Genomic DNA, 19,075 nt, shown 5'->3' on the forward strand with positions numbered 1-19,075 from the left:
AATTATCTGGCGTGATGCAGTTGTGGTTGAGAGAAAAGAAAAGCTCCTGTAGATGTAGATGTCAAGCTCTAATGGCCTTCATGAGCAGGCTGCGGTGAGGTTGGAGCCACCTGATTGAAACGCTCTAACAAAGGATGCTCTGATTTCTACCGTTTCTACCTTGCTGTACCTTATTCTTTCTCTATTTTTCAACCCTGAATGTCAGCATCATGGTGCAAACCTACAAGAAGAAAAAATGCATAATAGTGGAACCTCATTACAGGCTGCTCTGCTGGAGCTCCATCCAGGGCCTTGTGTTTTGGTCTGTAGAGGTCAGTGACTGATTAAAAGTTGAAAGTGTGGGTTAATCACTGACTGACCTGCTGGGAGCTGTTGTGGCCCTCAGTCCATTTTAATCAATGCGTCTTTAAGATGGTGCAGTAGACTACTCCGCCCACAGTGCAGATACCTCCCTGCCTGTTTCTAATTATTTTTTTTATTTTTTTATTTTTTCACAAAAAAGGGACAGATTACATTAATCAACATTCGTGAATGTAAATGTACCCAAATTAGCCAAAGGATAGATTTCATTGGTAGTCCCTTTGCCAGATGTTATTAGGCCAAGAAAACTAGAGGGAAAAAAAAGAAACAAAATTGAAAAAGCAATATCAACTAAATTGAACCAAAAATTAAACAACAAATTGTTCAAACTGACAATAAAAAATATATATGTATTAAATTTCTTAAAATGATGCTTAAATGAGTTAAATGATGTACATTCTCTAATTGATTGTGGTATTGAATTCCACTGATGTGATGCTCTAAATGAAAAAACAGCTTGACCAAACAAGGTTTTTCTATGTGGAATTATGCAGTCAGCTTGAGCTGCACGTCTAGTTACTCTGTTTTCAATAGATTTAAATTTTATACAATCAACCAGAGGAGGAGGAGCTAAACCATGCATAAATGTATTAACTAAACAAACATCTTTAAACTTGATGTTTTCCAGCTAAGCAGGTTATATGTATGTAATATATGATAATGGTAAAAAAATTATTTCTTGTTTGTACAATAATTCCAATGGTTTTAAAACTATAGCATGTATATTAGAACAAATTTTCAGACAATAAGTAATATGAGAAAGAATCATAGAATGAAAATATATTCTTGTAGCCTCATTTGATAAAGAGTTTCTAATAAACCGAAAATTAACTAAATTAAATTTGACCTTTTCACATACCTTTTTTTTTTCAAATGCGTTTTAAAACCAAGACATGAGTCAAAATAAACCCCTAAGTATTTATATTCCGAAACAACCTGTAATCTCTCCCGAAATGAAAATATTCTGTTTTATATCAGCACTATGTCCTTTAGAAAAGAACATACAAGCTGTTTTTGAAACGGTTAATTTAAGGTAACACTGGTTGAGCCAGGACATGATTTTTGCCAGATCATGTGTCAACTTATTTGCAACCTTTTACCATGCGCAAAAATGACTGTATTGTCAGCATATATTATGATATTAAATTGTTGACACACCATGGGTAAATCATTAATATACATGCTAAAGAGAATTGGCCCCAATATGGACCCTTGTGGAACACCAGTTTAAAGACATAGTGAAGTGGATTTATAATTATATATTTTTACTACCTGAGTCACTTCACTGCTTTTGCTGCAGTGTGTTGTTCTTTTTTGTTTGTTTGTATTGTTTTGTGTTTTGATGTGTTTTGCTGTAATGCAGACTGTAAAGAATTTAAAATTTTTACATAGAAACATTAACATTGAAATACATTCATTAGATTTTTCATTCATTTGACTCATTGAATGCTTAGTCAGTAGCGTTTGTTTTTTCTTTTTTGTTTTTAGTATTTTGTTATGTTTTGGTTTGTAGTATTTTGTTTTGTGGTATTTTGTTGTAATGCAGACTATTAAAAAAATCAACAATTTTTACAAAGTAACAGATTAACTGAAGAAAAAAAACGGTAATTTTATAAAATACTCATTGCATGCCTAGTCAGTAGTGTTGTTTTGTGTTGTAGTGTTTTCTGATGTTTGGTATTGTAGTGTTTTGTTGTACTGTAGTCTAGTATTTTGAAGTTTTTGTAGTGTTTTCTTTTGTGGTATTTGGTTTTGATAAAATCTTTAAAAATAATGTAATTTATGATAAAATACTTTATTTTGAATTTCTACTCAGTATCTTTTGACTGTGAAAGTGCACAGCTGCAACTAGTTGCCATTAATACTGTACTTTTTGTGTTATTTTTTTGTCTATTATAATCAATTATATTCTACAACTTTATTAAAGGCCTTTAAAGATAAGTTTTTCAGGGGGGAAAAAGGAGCTAATTATTTAGATTTTACCTAGAAACTGCTGCTGCAAGTATTTAGTTTGTTACTCTTTGGAAATTCTCTAATTGCCCTTTCTTTGTCTTGATTCTCTGACAGAAACCTTTCCTGCCCTCAGCATTTGAGGCAAATACAGTAGATCAGTATGTTTATCATGATCCTCTCAGGGATTAGCAGCTAACAGTAAAAAATGAACGTGTAAGCGATACCTACTCCTGGTGTTTAAGATATTTTTCCCTGAATAGATCCACCGTCTGTGAATAACAGAATACAGGGATTGGCGTGACTGCCTGTGCCCTTGGAGCCTCAACAATAACACGTCGAGGGTTTGTTTGGATGGTGCGAGCAAAGCGTCTGGTCAGGGTGGAAAAGTCACTTATGAGATATTTGCGCCAAGACAGGACAAATGAGCGCTGTACGGTTTTAATCAGACACGGCTGTGGCTGTGCTTATTGTGCTGGCTGACAGGGAAGGTTTTTTTCCGATACGTAAATCACCCTCTGTGGTCCGTAGATCCCCCTGTTAATCTCCCGGCTGTAAAGCAACCTTTAACCTTCCTCTTTTCTGTTTATCAAAGCTGCTTGGAGAAAGTCAAGACCCAAAATACAAAACAAACACCATGCTTTTTTTTTCTTCTGAAGGCTTACAAACCCAGACTGAATATTAATTCTGTCGTGCATTTATGGGCTGTTATTGGGCAATCGTCCTGTCATTTTCACTTTTAGTTTAACAAGCATAAAAATGCCATAAGGCAGAATGCAAGAGAGAAAATGAGGAAGACAGTAGAGGTCCAGACCTTTTTTCTTCCAAGCGTGGAAACACTGACTGAAATGGTGATGCAAAATAGAGAGAACTGTTGAGAAAGAGGAGAGAGATAGAAAGGTAAATGGATCCACCTTAGACTGTCAGTAGATTGATGTTTCTCTGCCCTTAAGGTGAGTATTCCAGGATGTGGGCAAGTGATGTGGCAGGAACCAAAACAAAATGGATGTCCTAGATGTAAACAAACTCCGAGGAAGACAGAGAGAAAGACCGCATCAAAACAACGCTGTCCCGATCTCATCCGGGCAGAGATAATTGAAAATAAATGATGTGTTGTCGCAGAGGTGCTGCAGACTAAATACTAATTTGTGCCGCAGAGGCGGGCAGGATGCTAAACCAGCATGTCAGCAATGTCAGCCTTCTCTGAGTTGTCCATCTAATTTTTTTTTTTAATCCATTAATTCAGTGAGGCCAATTTAGATGTTTGCGGATTTCACAGGTTAAGCTAGCTCAGAGTCCATACGTGTTAGCTCTGCCAATAATTGCTTATTTATCCTTTCTTCCTTCCTCTTATCCAAAAGTAACAAGTCAAATAGAGGTTATCTGAGTTGGTGTAGGGTCAGAAGGTTGTGTTTAAATTGTAGTTTTTCTGAGAATGAACTTTTCTTATCAAACGTAATCAGGGGGTCTAGAATCCATGGACAAAGCTAGCTCTCTGTTTACTTTAGTGGCAGTTCCTATATAATTTTTCCCCATTAAAATAGGTAAGTCCCTTTTATTTATGTTGCTCTTTATACAATACAGATTGTTTGTTTCAAAGTCGTTTCACAGTAATAAACAGAATCAATGATACACATATAAGACAAACTGAAATTCTGCTTCAATGCAGCCATAAAAAAGACAATAGTGTCATTATATAGCTCACGTCAGTTTAGTGTTGATTCGGTTTGGTTCAATAACTGTGTAAAGTTCACTCAATTCACCTGTAAGCCAGTATACAAAAGTAAACATTGTCATTATTCAGCTGATTTTTCAGCAGATGCTATATTTGGCCCATGCTAACTAGCTAACCTTGACCGCTTGATATTCGTGACATACCAGCAATTTATTTTGTATAAACTTAAAAAATCAATTTCACAGATATCTTACACAGCAGATACACCTCCAATCTCCTTCACACACCCAGACTGTGACGGACACGTTCACATTTTCTTTGGTGTTCAGTGATGTGCTCTTAGCCACCATTGCTAAATAGCGTAATGCGGAGCTGGATGGGCAAAGACAGATGATTGGGACGATGAAAGGTATCCTCTGTCAGCAGGGCAATTAGCAGCCAACATTACACTGAGCTGAGAGCAGTGACGGGGTCTGAGACCTGCCCGACATCTCTGTTTATCAAAACAGTGCTTAGTGTGAGTCATCACCCTGTCTGTAGATTGATTAGGGTGAGATTTTTTTCTTTCTTAGGTATTTGACATTGATAAATTGAGTCATGGGACAGAGAGGTAGCTAAGGACCCAGTGTGTTTACAGTTTGGTGAAGCATGTGGATTTTGTTTAGGAATGTGTCTCTTGGGGCTTTGTTTAGACGTCTTTGAAGTCAGGTTTGAAGTCAAGGGTTTCCTTTTTGCTAAATGTCCCTGTCTTTTCTTAACTAGTAAGTGATGTTAGTTTTTTTTTGTAATGCTGTGTAGGTGTCAGTTGGGTTTTAACATTGGTAGGGACATTTTATTCAGTATTCAGGAGTTTAAACATGCACTCATACAGTACTATCAATTTCTCTCTCCAATACACAAAATAATATATTTATAATATGTATAATCTTGGTTGTCACTGTGTCAACCGCTGAAATTGAAACATAAGAAACAATAATAATGTTTTTTTGTTTTGTTCTTGGTTGTGATTTAGTTTCCTTTTTGATGTCATGACTCAGAAATAAATAATAAAAAGCACATTAGCAAAACACAGGCTTTAATTCAGAATTCAAACAACATTTTACTCATTTCCTTATTTACACATCCCAAATTTGCCTAATACAATTACACAGTACCCACTCATCTATGTAAAATAACCAAACAAACAAACATCTCCACTGCTGATCAGCTGTTCATGTCAGAATTTTTTTTTTTTTTTTTTTACAAATATATTTGTCTACTACCTTTTATACATTAAATAAAAAATATCCAAACAACGCACTGGAGTTTGGTGTAATGTAATACATTTTATACAGTATAAATATATTTTAATGTGTTTTTAAAGCATTTTGATTTTAAGGTGCACATGCACAATGAAGCTCATACAGTGTCCTTAGACTTTTACTGTTCATTTATTTTATAAAGGGAAATACAATACAATAATTTTGCACTTAGGTAAATTGCATGTAATATTTATATTACATTCAGTCACTATTTAATCCTTAGATATGGTTTAGTTAAAAGATTTATCTAGCCTTGAAACCCAAATCTATACACGTGGACTAAAGCTAACAGTATTTTGAATTTAAATTGCTGCCCTGATAAATGTTGCTGTTTGAAAAGTTTAATAAGTATAAAAGGTCCCATATCCCCTAAGGAGAAATAGCGCACTGTTAAATGGGTTGAGTGTAAGTTTGTCTTATTTGTGAGATTGCATCAACCTGTGTTCAAGGAAGCTGAACTATCGGGAGCTTATTGAGCGGTTGATGCTTGACTGCTCTGCTTCTGAACAGTGAGTTGGATAATCTTAACTGATCCTGAAATAGAGAAGCTGGGTGCTGTTTTACCGTTCACACCTGTTTTCAACCTGTAAGTAAGAAATACATTTTCACACCACATATGGAGTGCGCATGTTTTGTTGTGCTATGAAGACAGGAACTCAGCAGTTCACAGTGATACATCTCAGATAGTTAATGTCCATGTTGTTCTAAGAAAAATGTAATGTAGTAAAAGTCATCCAGGAAAGGTCCAATGGAAAAACACTGCTTATGTCAACGAGGCCTAGTGATGTTGGTGCTTGATAATATACAATAATATGTGATAATATGGTGTCTTTGCTCTCTTAACATGGTATTTGTCCCATTTACGTAATAAAGAAGTGTCCCTGGATACACAACACTGAATTAATGGTGACGATGGCAAACTATAATAAGCACCGGTTGTATCTCATCACAATCTGCCAGTGATATTCTGTTTTAATGCCCCTCCTCTTGTTCACACCATATTTCTTTGGCTCCCAGGCTGCGTGTGAGCTGCTGATATGAGTGTTAGGTGGTTCTATTGTCACTGTGAGAACAATCGTCCATGTGTTTGTATCTCCACCAGGTGGTCAGAGAACATTGACAAATATGTCTGCAGTTAGTCACCTCACACTGTATCTCCAGATTGTTCTCTTTAAAATCTCTAAATTGAATGTCTCTCATGATCTTACTGTGGTCTTTCCAGTAGTTCTTCTTGATAGGGAACCTGTCAGCCATTAATGCCAAACCTAAATGCCAGTGCACAGTGATATTGACAGGTGTGAATTGTTTCATGGCTGATGATCGTTCGGTGAGTGGCACGTGCCAGGCGACTCATCGTACTGCTTGGCATGCGGATGGCAGATGGGCTGTAATTAATGAGAACCTGTTAAACAGTGGTATGTGATTCCACAAGGTAATTAGAAAACAGCAGCATGGAGCCAGTCAGAGTAATTAGTCCATCAGGGCCGGGGCTCTCAAGAGTCAACCCTCCTAAAGGAGATTTTAGCCAGACAGAGACAACTAACATACATCATGCTTATTGAGATTGCTGAATGACGCAACCACTAAATATATAGCTTTAATGGAAAGAATGTAGAATAGACCTAAGGATTTTGACATGGGTGAAAACCTTTGAACTGTAGTATTTATAGTATGTGTGGAAGTTAACATTAACATATGGGTTAAAATGCTGTAAAAAAAAAATAAAAACATATTCATGACCGAGAGCAAAATGGTTAAGATTTCATGTTTATACAGTTGTAGAAAGCTGCTGCTAAAACAAAAGCCAAGACAACCTACAGAGAGCCTGTGAAGCAATTGGTGAAGACTGTATGTCGCAATTAAAGTTAAAGATTGAATTTGAATCTAAGTTGTAGATTTGAAGTGCAGCAACTGAATTTGTCTTTTGATATTGCTCACTGCAAACTACAAAGCTTTTGCTGAAAGGAACCATTTTCCCTCCTCTGTGCTACCAGCAGAGTAAATTAGTGAAAACAGGAATTGTGTGTTTCATTGGCTACGCTCAGATTGCATTGAAAAGACAGCTGAAGAGTGGCCCATTACGCTTTCCCTTATCACTCGTGTTCTGAATAACATCTTTTCAATTTTTGCTTTACAAAATCAGACTCATTATTGCCTGCGTTTTAACCTGGTCCTCAGCCATCATTTGTGCCGTAATGTGTTTTCTCTCTGTAAAGTGATAGAGATGTCATCTCACCGCCTGAAGCTCGGGTTTAGTTTCATATTTGTCCCCCTGCACAAGAAAAACATTCTGACATGAATGTTGTTGTCAGTGATTAATTATGAAAATCGGAGAAGTCTGTTTCCCACAGCAAGCAACAACAAATGTGATGCTCTGTTCAAATCGCATTTTTATCATGCTGTCTTTGAGAGAAAGATTCATATCGTTTCCTCTCTGAGCTCGTAACCTTTCAGTGTCCTTTGGTCTACAAGATAGAACACAACCTAGTTCAGTCATTCAGCTGCAATGGATCACCACTGTCATCTCTACAATGTCTGCACTTTATTAAGTATGGAGGAAATCAAGCATGAGGCTCCTGTGCGACTGAGCCAAGGACCCTCACAGCCCCAGGATGCTTGTGAACCTCCTCGTACATCAGTCTCTTAATCTTCCAGTTTGCTGGTAGCCTGAAAAACACTTATCACATTCACATCTCCCAGCGTCCCTCACTCCAGCCCTCCCACATATCGTAAGTGTCAATCTGTGTCTGTGTGATAGACTTGAAACGACTGTCCAACTTTCACTTTCAGCTCCATTCACTCTCTCTTTGCTGACATGTCTGGTATTGCAAGGTTAATGTCCCGTCAGGTAGAGGTTCTCATTAGTAAATCACTGTGTTGGGGAGGTAAGGCTACTCTTGATATATGGCTCAGTGTACTAGTCTGTAACCCAGGGTAGACCTGACAGCTTTAAACTCATTTTCTTGCACACAGACTTTGATTTGAAGCAGCCAGAATGTTTAACGTATTTCATCCTTCAGGACTGTAATCCCAGAAGTGTCAGCTGAGAAATAAAGAGAAGAGTTTTTAAAAGTGAGTTGGGGGAGAGGAACCAGAAGTTGTGGTTCTGCCAGTGGTGCAAAAAGAGAAAAAATGACCACGCTCAAGATCCTTCAAGCTGCATGGGGCCGCATTGATAGGATGTGGGGTGGGGGAATTACGCAAAGATCAGTTTCTCTAGCTGACCATATGTCACTGACCATGTATCAGCGTGGTCTACCGAGGAATTGTGGAAGAGGTAGTATATCAACACCCTGAGAAAAATAGCCTTTTGCTCTGAAGTGGGCTTGTGTTATTCATTTATTCATGTGAGCTGTTAGGGGCCGTCTCTCACAGTAATGAGTCTGGGCTCAGATGGTGAGAGCAACGTTAATTGTTTTGGTTGAAATGATTGATTATTGAGTGCTTTAATTATTAGTCACATCTGTTCCTTTAGCTTTCCCCATGGATGAATAGTTCGGATCGATCACATTCGATCTTTCATGCTCCTAGTCCCTTAGTCCACAATTGGTTTATTTTTTGGTCTGATAATCTAAACAGACTCAGGTAATGATTATTCCATTCTGCACAATGGTTACATTTGAAAAAAAAAACAACACTTTGTAAAATATCTTACAAATCACATAGTCTAAAAAAAAAAGAGAACAACATGTGAAAGATAAAGAGAGAGATCTTTGCACATATATTGTGTACATGGAAAACCTCAAATAATAAGGGAATTTTCTAATTACCAAAAGTAGAAAAGTAAAATCTCTAAAAGTTAAAACAATTCTTACATGCTTCAACATTGTAACAAGGAGTCGGAGGCGTTCGGATCCATATGCAGCATTTATTAAACAGAATGGTCATACAGGCAGAGATCAGGAATGGCGTCAGGTGTGTCAGGGATAACCAGAATCGTAACCAAAAACAAGCAGAGATCGGGACAGGCAGCTGAGAATCAGAGTCGGAATACACAGTCCAAAGGTCAAAACACAGGAATAGCAAACACAGGGAAAAATGCTCTGAAATGTCAGACTGGCTAAACAAGACTTCACAGTGAGTGAGAGTAAGTGTGCTGCGTTTGTGTGTGTGTAAATGAGGTGCAGGTGTGGCAAGGAAATTGGCTGATGAATGAGGTGCAGCAGGCTGATTGTGATGCAGTGACTCACGGGTAATGTAGTTTGGGTGTGGTGCAACAGTATGAGAGGTGCTAGTGTCCAAGTGACATCTGGTGGTTGATGGGTGGATGGGTCCTGAGTGGAGTACCCTCTACTGAAGCTCATGGGCACTCCAGCTAATGACCGTGACATAGCCGCCCCCCTAACCCCCCCCCCCCCCAAAGGAGCGGCTTCCAGATGCTCAAAACAATCTAGGAGGGCGGTGGAGCGGAGGCGGAACAGGGGGAGGGATGGAGGGCCAGGTCCATGAGGAAGTGCAGTGGTAGGAACTGGAGCCCTTCCTGGGCCTAACCCAGGAAAACAGGAGCCCCTCCTGGGCCTGACATAGGAAACAGGGGCCCGCCATGGGCTTAACTCGGGAACAGGAGCCCGCCATGGGCCTAACTCGGGAACAAGGGTCCACCAAGGCAGAGCAGGGGGAGTGGGAGCCCACCAGAGTGGAGCAGGTGGAGCTGGAGCCCACCAGGGAGGAGTAGAGGACCACCACAGCCGAGAAGATGGGACAGAAGCCCACCAGGGCGGAGCAGAGGACCACCACAGCTGAGAAGACGGGACAGAAGCCCACCAGGGCGGTGCAGAGGACCACCACAGCCGAGCAGACGGGACAGAAGCCCACCAGGGCGGAGCAGAGGACCACCACAGTGGAGTCGATGGCACAGGAGAGCAAGTCTGCTCAGGTGGGACTGAAACAGAGAACATTAACAGGTTAATAGCAGCCTCCGTGGCCGTGATGAGATGACAGCTGGCCTCCGTGGCCATTACAGGGCAGGCGGTAAGTTCATGGAGGACCTCCGTGGCCATGACAGGACAGACAGAGAGTTGGTGGATGGTCTCCGTAGCCCTGACCGGAATGAATGAGAGCTCATTGACGGCCTCCCTGGCCGTGACAGGATAGGACGAGAGCTCTGAGATGTGACGAGGCTCTGGGAGTTCGGCTGAGATGTGACGAGGCTCTGGTAGATCTGTAGTGATTTGATTGGGTTCATGAAGATCAACTGTGACTTGACTTAGTTCATGAAGATCGTTGGTGACTTGACTGTGCTCATGAAGATCAACTGTGACTTGACTTCGTTCACGGAGGTTAATGGTGACTTGACTTTGCTCATGAAGATCGTTGGTGACTTGACTTTGCTCATGAAGATCGTTGGTGACTTGACTTTGCTCATGAAGATCGTTGGTGACTTGACTTTGCTCATGAAGATCGTTGGTGACTTGACTTGGTTCCTGAGGATCAACTGTGACTTGACTTATTTCACGGAGGTTAATGGTGACTTGACTTTGCTCATGAAGATCGTTGAGGACTTGACTTTGCTCATGAAGATCACCGGTGACTTGACTCTGTCCTTGAAGATCACCGGTGACTTGACTCTGTCCTTGAAGATCACCGGTGACTTGACTCTGAAAGGTCAAAGGTGACTAGCCTTGGCTCTGGAAAGTCCATGGTAACTAGCCCTAATTCTGGAAGGTCAATGGTGACTAACCCTGACTCCGGAAGGTCAACGGTGACTAGCCCTGACTCTGGAGGGTCCACGAGCACCTGACTCGACTCTGGAGGGTCAACCGGAACCTGACTCAACTCTGAAAATTCAACGGTCACCTGACTCGACTCTGGAAGGCCAACAGGAACTAACCCTGACTCTGGAAGGTCGACGGTGACTAACCCTGACTCTGGAAGGTTGACGTTGACTAACCCTGACTCTGGAAGGTCGACGTTTACTAACCCTGACTCTGGAAGGTCGACGGTGACCTTCCAGAGTCAATAGATCTCCTTGCGACTCAAGAAGGTCGACGGTGACTAACCCTGACTCTGGAGGGTCCACGGTGACTAACCCTGACTCTGGAGGGTCCACGAGCACCTGACTCGACTTTGGAAGGTCAACAGGAACTAGCCCTAACTCTGGAAGGTCAAAGGTAACTAACCCTGACTCTGGATGGTCAGCGAAGACTTGACCTGACTCTGGATGGTCAACAGTGACCTGATCAACAGTGACCTGACTAGACTCTGGGAAATCAACAGGGACCTGACTTGACTCATAAAGTTTAACTGTTGTTTCACTTGACTCTTGGGTGTTAATGGTGACCTGACCTTGTTCTGGATGGTCAGTGGAGACTTGACCTGACTCTGGAAAGTCGACGGGGACCTGACTTGACTCTGGAAATTCAACTGAGGCTGCCATCTTGTGCAGCGGCGCTGGGCTGGCGGCCATCTTGTGCTGCGGCGCTGGGCTGGCGGTAGGGCTGTGACGGTTGCCGTGACAACCGCGTCACCGCGGTGGTCGGTTGCTACCGCGGTTGTCTACTGCCACCGGCGGTAGTGCACGTGTCGTCACAAACATAATACAAAGTTTTGTATATAAGTGTAATAACTGTAATAGTTGCAAATTCTAAATCTATGGTAATTAAAAAATTACCTCAAACACAGCGTTTCCTTTAGATTGGCAGATTTGAGCGCGGGAAAATACAGTTTATACATTCAGCAAATTAATTTAGTGTTGGGCGATGGATCTTGTTGGGAAAGCAAATACCACATCGCCGATCTGGAGTCATCTGCATTCATGTCACCCATCAGCGTTTGCACAAGTTCTCGTGATCGCAAACACTGGCTGGTAAGGTTTGGTGAGGCTTTCTCCAAACTGGCCAAATACAAACGAGACCGCGATAAATAAAAGATGGTAACAAGAAATATGGCAACGATTCCTATTTCAAAGAGAGCGCGGACAGATGAGGAGTTACTGAGCTTGCTTGGTGGCGGAAAAGTTAACCGGACGCAACACAACCGCGTTGCGACAGGTTTAGTCTGTCTAGTATCTATACAGGACATTTGAACTCTGTGTCAGTAGCCTACATCACAGACCGGACGGGGATTTATCATGTCATATTGTGCTACATCCAGTGTAGCATCACTGATTATAATGAGTATTTTGTTGTGCTGCATTGCTCGCGTCCGTTAGACAGGGTGTATTTAACTTTCTTATTTAGGCTACTTTCTTGTAGCCTAAATAAACATTATTTCTTTGATATTTATTTTAGTGTTTTGCAGGCGGTGTTCACTGACAGAAGTGCTCAAATAAACACGAACTGACGAGTTAAATAGGATGTGTTAGATGAGTGAGACAGTGCTGGGCTGATTTCTAGACGTGCATACATATAAATATATCCTGTATATAATATATATAAAATATATTACATGCATGCACAGTTTAAGTCAGCTTTAATCACCTTTTTTGGTAATTCCATGAATTAACTGACCACGACACTGCTTGCATATAGTTTATTTCGCAGTTTGATATGAAAGGATATGCACAAAGGAAGCACGCACCGCCTTTGAGCACAGGACCTTCCGCACTCGCTTAACTTGCACCTGATAATAAAGTGAAGTGGAGCGCGTGTCTGAAACGTTTCCTGTTCAGTCATTCTGCGAGTCTGCGACTGAATAAATTCACTTCTTGTCATGAGAAAAAGTGACAGAAGCAGCAGTTGTGAGTGGGTGGCCATCCCCGCCCCTACGTAAAATAATTTGAATACGTTAAACGTTTTTTTCAAACACCGCGCCACCGGCGGTTGTTGGTCCATGACTACCGCGGTGGTAAAAATCAGCCACCGTCACAGCCCTAGCTGGCGGCCATCTTGTGCAGCGGTTTTGGGGCTTTAAAGTCCTCTGCCTCTCCCACAGTGAAAGGAGAACCACATAGCAAGAGTGCAAAGTCCATTATGTCCCTTAAGCTGCAATTAAACTCCCTTCTAGGTAACCATGATTTTACTGGTTCATTGAGTCCAAAACGGAATAAATCCTTAAACAAGACTTCATCGTCTAGAGGAACTCGATAAACCAATTCACAGGTTGAACATAGTCCTCAATAGATCGATCTCCTTGCTTTAGATCTAACAGCAGGTCAACTGGATCTGTGGTTAGGCTGGTTTGGTGATATGCTGACATTGAAACAGGAACCGATACCTCAGTGACAAGGGGATACTGGGGTGCTGGATCCTGGTATGGCGAAGTCTTCTGTAACAAGGAGTCGGAGGCGTTCGGATCCATATGCAGCATTTATTAAACAGAATGGTCATACATACCTCAGTGACAAGGGGATACTGGGGTGCTGGATCCTGGTATGGCGAAGTCTTCTGTAACAAGGAGTCGGAGGCGTTCGGATCCATATGCAGCATTTATTAAACAGAATGGTCATACAGGCAGAGATCAGGAATGGCGTCAGGGATAACCAGAATCGTAACCAGAAACAAGGAGAGATCGGGACAGGCAGCAGAGAAACAGAGTCAGAATACACAGTCCAAAGGTCAAAACACAGGAATAACAAACACAGGGAAAAATGCTCGGAAATGTCAGACTGGCTAAACAAGACTTCACAGTGAGTGAGAGTGAGTGTGCTGCTTTTATGTGTGTGTGTAAATGAGGTGCAGGTGTGGCAGGGTGATTGTGATGTAGTGACTCATGGGTAATGTAGTTCGGGTGTGGTGCAACAGTATGAGAGGTGCTAGTGTCCAAGTGACATCTGGTGGTTGATGGGTGGAATGGTCCTGAGTGGAGTGCCCTCTACTGAAGCTCATGGGCACTCCATCTAATGATCGTGACAAACATATTATTATTAGTAGTAATAGAAGGAGTTGTATCATTAATATCTTGTATACATGATATACAATACTGTTCAAAATTTTGGAGATATGTTTTTTGAAAGCATGCATTAAATTGTAGAAAACCGTAAGGACAATTATTTCAGACAAAATACAAAAAAGACAATTATAAATTATTTCAAATATATGCTGATCTTTTGTGTTTTCTATTCATCAAAGAATACTGAACCATCACAGTTTCCAAAAAATATTACAATTCATGGACTTTTTTTGGCCAGTGTGGGAACCCTTTAAGTGGAATCCTTCCGCGAAGACTTCCTACTGTTTTTTGTTTATTAGTAGGCTTAATATACCACTGTAACCTCTGAAACTGACAGTCTGTTCCTTTCCTTTCTCCACAGATTACTTTCTTCATGCTGTTGTCTGCTGTGTGTGTGATGCTGAACCTCGCAGGAGCCATCCTTTCCTGTCAGAATGCCCAGTTGGTCAACTCTCTGGAGGACTGTCAGCTGGTGAGAGAGCCATGTCTGAAATCACTTCTTTGTTGTAAAGTAAACCTCATAGACTCTTTATATCCAAAATAGCTTAGTGAAAATAGCTTTGTCCTAAACCTGTGTCGTTTTCTCTGCTACTCAAAACTAGCCTGTCACTAAAGAATCAATCCATTGAGCAATTATAGCTCCCAGGAGCATCATTCATTAACACGATGCCCTTGTCAAGATCTCAGTAAATTAGCTCAACAACCAGTCGCAGAGGCCGAGAGAATGTCTGTCGGGACCCATTTTGTACGTCCTGTAATATTCTGTTGGAGCAGATATAAATATTAACACCCACCACCTTTGTCCTCAATAAAACGTCTGTCTGATCGGCTGCTGAAGCTCACAGGGGTTTTCTAGGGGGAAAAAAATTCATAATCATCAATTGTCTGGGGAGAGATTCTGTCCTCCTGTGATTGAAAGTGCAGCAGCTGAGTGAATGGGAGTGGGTGATCATCACATATATTAGCCTTGAGGTCCTGTCATGAGGTCACTTTTGCCTTTGCAAGAGAGGAACATACTCTAAAATGTTGTTAGAATATGAGAATACATACTGAATGTACAGTATCGTGGACTGAGATTATATAGATTCCGTGTTCTTCAATATAAAAGCTGTAAATTGCCTGTAAATTGTAAAGCTTAAATATGAAAAAAGTTCATTTCCCCCTTTTTTTTTCATATTAGCTCTAAATTGTTGTTTTTGATACTAAGGAATATCCTCAGTGAATGGCACAGTTTGTTTGTGTGCTGCCCATTGTGCTCTTTGAACGAAGGCTTATAAAGGAGATTAATACAGCAGTCAGTCTTTGTTGTGTTTTCTATTGGGGTTGATTTATCAGCTCTACAGTGGGTTCAGTGCTGGCCCAGCGCAGCAGAACAGCTCAGCACAGCTTCCCCCAGATCTGGACAGCTATAAGGCCATTCATCTGCCTGGTGTGGAAGCAATAAATAACTGAATGATCAGATGAGTTACAGTTTTCAGAACTGGAGGCAAATTAACATTACATGTGTGTTCTTAGGATTTTTATATCTGAAACAAGTGATGGAGTATAGCTGATGATCTTACAGTTATTAATTATCCGACATCCATATTTCTGCATACAGTACATTAATTACCAGGTAATTCTTATTTGTTTGTTTCAAACACAATTAAATGCATGACTGGTTTTCAGTTTATAGATGGAGGCTTTAAATTTGTTCTGAAAGCAGTCTATGTTTATATTTATTAAAACATGAAAAGCCAGCTTAATGGCAAGGCTATTTAAAAGTTTTGAATTGAGTGATTCAGCAGTGAGTTAAATATTTAAATAATGTTAAATAACTGTCTTGTGTAGTGGGCAGTCAGCTGGAACACACTTTCATAATAAAATAAATAAAATAAAAACCTTGCTTTATAAATAATGATCAGATGTTTTTGAGATGAATGCACTGTGAAAGTGTTGATGGCTCTTTGAAACTGAAGCTGAAATACTGTAATGATTCATCTTACAAAGGAATGAACACACACGTCACAATGTGGCATGAGCTCAGTAGACTGAATATGTCATACAGATGAAATATTCAGGTGATTTCAATCATTTTGTCTACGGTGAAGAACTCACTGTGGTTTATATGAAATCAAACGTTCATGTAATCAAATATAAATGACCTCACTTTTTCTCCTAGCAATGAAAATATGCTTCAATTGTGACATTTTGTGGTATGTGAAATCAGTGGTAAATGGTCAAATTTTTATCCAATTTATTTATTTATATATTGATTTTATGGCTCTTTTCTTTTCTCTTTAAGCAAGCGGAAGCCAGTGCTGATTATATTTCACCAGGCATTAGAAGTCTCACTCAATCTAAAGTGGGCAGTTTGTCTCACAAGATACTAATTAAAAAAATTAATAAGAATTAAGAACATGGAGATCCTTCTATTGTCCTCTCCTTAAACAGGCCCTTCATACTCCTCCAGTAATTCTCCATAATTGGACAGAAACAAAACACTGTCTTAATCACCTGTCGTCATGGAAACATGACATTGAGAACCCAATGGCATTTCTCACCTATGTGCCGTTGTGCAAAAACAGGTCAGGTAATTATCCCTCCCTTTGTCTACAGGTTCAGACCAGGCTAAAGACAGTCTCTTCTCCACCTGATATAGGGATCAGCATGTTGGATTAAGCATCTCTCCTCTCTGCCTACTGAACATTCGCCTCCTCAGAGACATGATCCTGCCACGACTGAAATATTAATGAAGTTGTTTCCCCGATTCAATTAACCCCTGCTTACAAAGTTCACACATTGCTTTTGTGCAATATAGGTCAAATGGCGACTTCGTTTCAGTCTAACACAAAAAGCATTTATAATGCTGGACCTCCAAGTATGGGATTTATTAAGATCTTTCTTAACAAACATTAGTATGACTGGGATAATGCCGTTAGGTTTAAAAATGTACGAGACTTATTAATGTGGGAGACTTTTTTAAATACATTAAGCTTTCACAATTATGCAGCTACTTTTTGTGTAAAAGAATTGTTAAAAGTGTTCCCACTGAAAAAGATTTGAATTTAATTTGTGTATTATATAAATATGACCCTGTCTGCTAGCTGCCAGCTGTCTGTCATTTATGATAACTTTTAACCATCAAGTTTAAATTCAGTGGCATCAAGACAGCAGAAGAATTTGGACGTACCACAAAATTAGTTTTTGTTGACAATTTCTCAAGGGGTAATATGATCCTGCTTCTCTCAGGCAGACAGGGAACAATATTTCACGTCTGCTGAACAAGTGTCATCACTGTATCGTTCTTGTGATGGAAGGAATTTAGTGTGTTACTATTGTCTCTGGCTTGCCCTGTCTACGTGTTTGTTTTCTCCTTGAGCATTCACACAATTTATTGTCCATTTTATGCAGAAATAAACATTTGACTTGCATGAAACTGACATCAGCTTGTTTCTGTCCTTCTGCAGATCAAATTTGACAGTGATGGTGTGTGTGTCTGCTGTGAGTTCGAGCACCTGAGATCCACCTGTAATAATCTGGGAGATACACTTAAACTTAACCCGCTGAGGGACTGCAACACCATACGTCTCCGCCTGAAGGTATCCTTGTGTGTGTTTGTTAAATCCTGGTATCTAGTAAATGAGATGAGAAATGATGTTTGGAAATGATTTCAGAACCTCGTCAAAATAGCCAGCTAATTTTCTGTACATTCTTTTATAGCCTCTTCTATCAATTTGATATTCCAGTATTAAGATTTTTTTTACATTCTAATTACTAATTACATTCTAATTATTTTTCTAATTTTCTAATGAATATTTGATTAGACAAGTAAATGAGGACAATTAAATACATTAGACATGTAAATGATGGTTATTTCATCATTTTGATGATACACAATGTTTTTTGCATCTTCATTAGATTTGAAAGCATGCATATGTTGTTTGAAAATATCTAATCTTAACCAGATTAACAACTTTCATTATCAATAAAAGTCTTTAAGAATAAATCAAATGGTAGTGCCACTTGAGAAAACTGTCTAGTACCCCTCAGTAATATTCCTTAAAAGGAGAAGTTTATATAGACAACAGTTTGACAATTAAGGAGCCTTCTTAGGGACTGTACTGTACATTATCATAAAAATAAAAGAACAGTGTTTATTTGTAATATAAACCTTTTGTAACATTATAAATATCTTTATTGTCACAATTGATCAGTTTAATACTATAAAAATATTTTCTGACTGACCCCAAGTGTTTGAACGGTAGTGTACACTGTATGTAATTAAGAACTGTATACACACTCTAAATAACAGAGAGCAGAAACACAATGGATTGCACTGTAGAGTAAAAGAAGAGATTTGGTAGTAATCTGTGTTTATAGTAAAAATCTGCAGGTTCAGACCCAGGTAGGGATGATGTAAAACTAGAAGAGGTCTTAAGACCTCAATCTTCTCTGGCACCATTATATCTGTAGGCAAGCACTTAACCCAAAGTCAAACCAAAGGTATTGTCCCTGCAGAAACGGCACTGTAAGTCACCTTGGATGTAAAGTGCCTTTAGTGTTATGAATATGTAGTGTTCATTTAGTAAATTAACATGGCTCGCATTGCTATCCTACAGTTTTTGATTATGTTTTTGTATTTTGTTTTTTGTGGTATTGTGGTATTCTTATAGTATATATAGAGACCTTACTGTTGTTTTTGAGCACCAATAATTTTTGTATTATACTTTTAAGAAATGCATTTGTAAAACATAATACTTATAGCCTGGAGAAGTATTTTTTTGGCTCTACTCCCATGCACATTTGCTTGGTTCCTCCAGGGATTTCCCCATTTTCAAACACTTTTTCGTTTGACTTTAAGAGAGTATTTGAACCATTTAGCAGAGCAAGAATTACATGCCATCCCGCAAACGTCTGCCTTATTGGACACGTCTCTTCGTTTTGCACTGTAGGTCTCTCTCTAATATGCAGATGAGAC

The 19,075-nt window shown here is 39.7% G+C and overlaps 1 protein-coding gene across 1 annotated transcript in view; it reads left to right on the forward strand.

The window, feature by feature from the left end:
* Nucleotides 1–19,075, forward strand: part of fam189a1 (family with sequence similarity 189 member A1) — a 109,799-nt gene that overhangs the window by 77,387 nt on the left and 13,337 nt on the right. The window contains exons 3-4 of the mRNA XM_059530112.1: nt 14,477–14,587; nt 17,565–17,696. Of these exons, the coding sequence (XP_059386095.1) occupies nt 14,477–14,587; nt 17,565–17,696 (243 nt within the window). The remainder of the gene's footprint in view (nt 1–14,476; nt 14,588–17,564; nt 17,697–19,075) is intronic.

This window comes from Carassius carassius, chromosome 3 (assembly GCF_963082965.1).
Source record: "Carassius carassius chromosome 3, fCarCar2.1, whole genome shotgun sequence".
In the NCBI taxonomy this organism is placed as follows: Eukaryota; Metazoa; Chordata; class Actinopteri; order Cypriniformes; family Cyprinidae; genus Carassius; species Carassius carassius.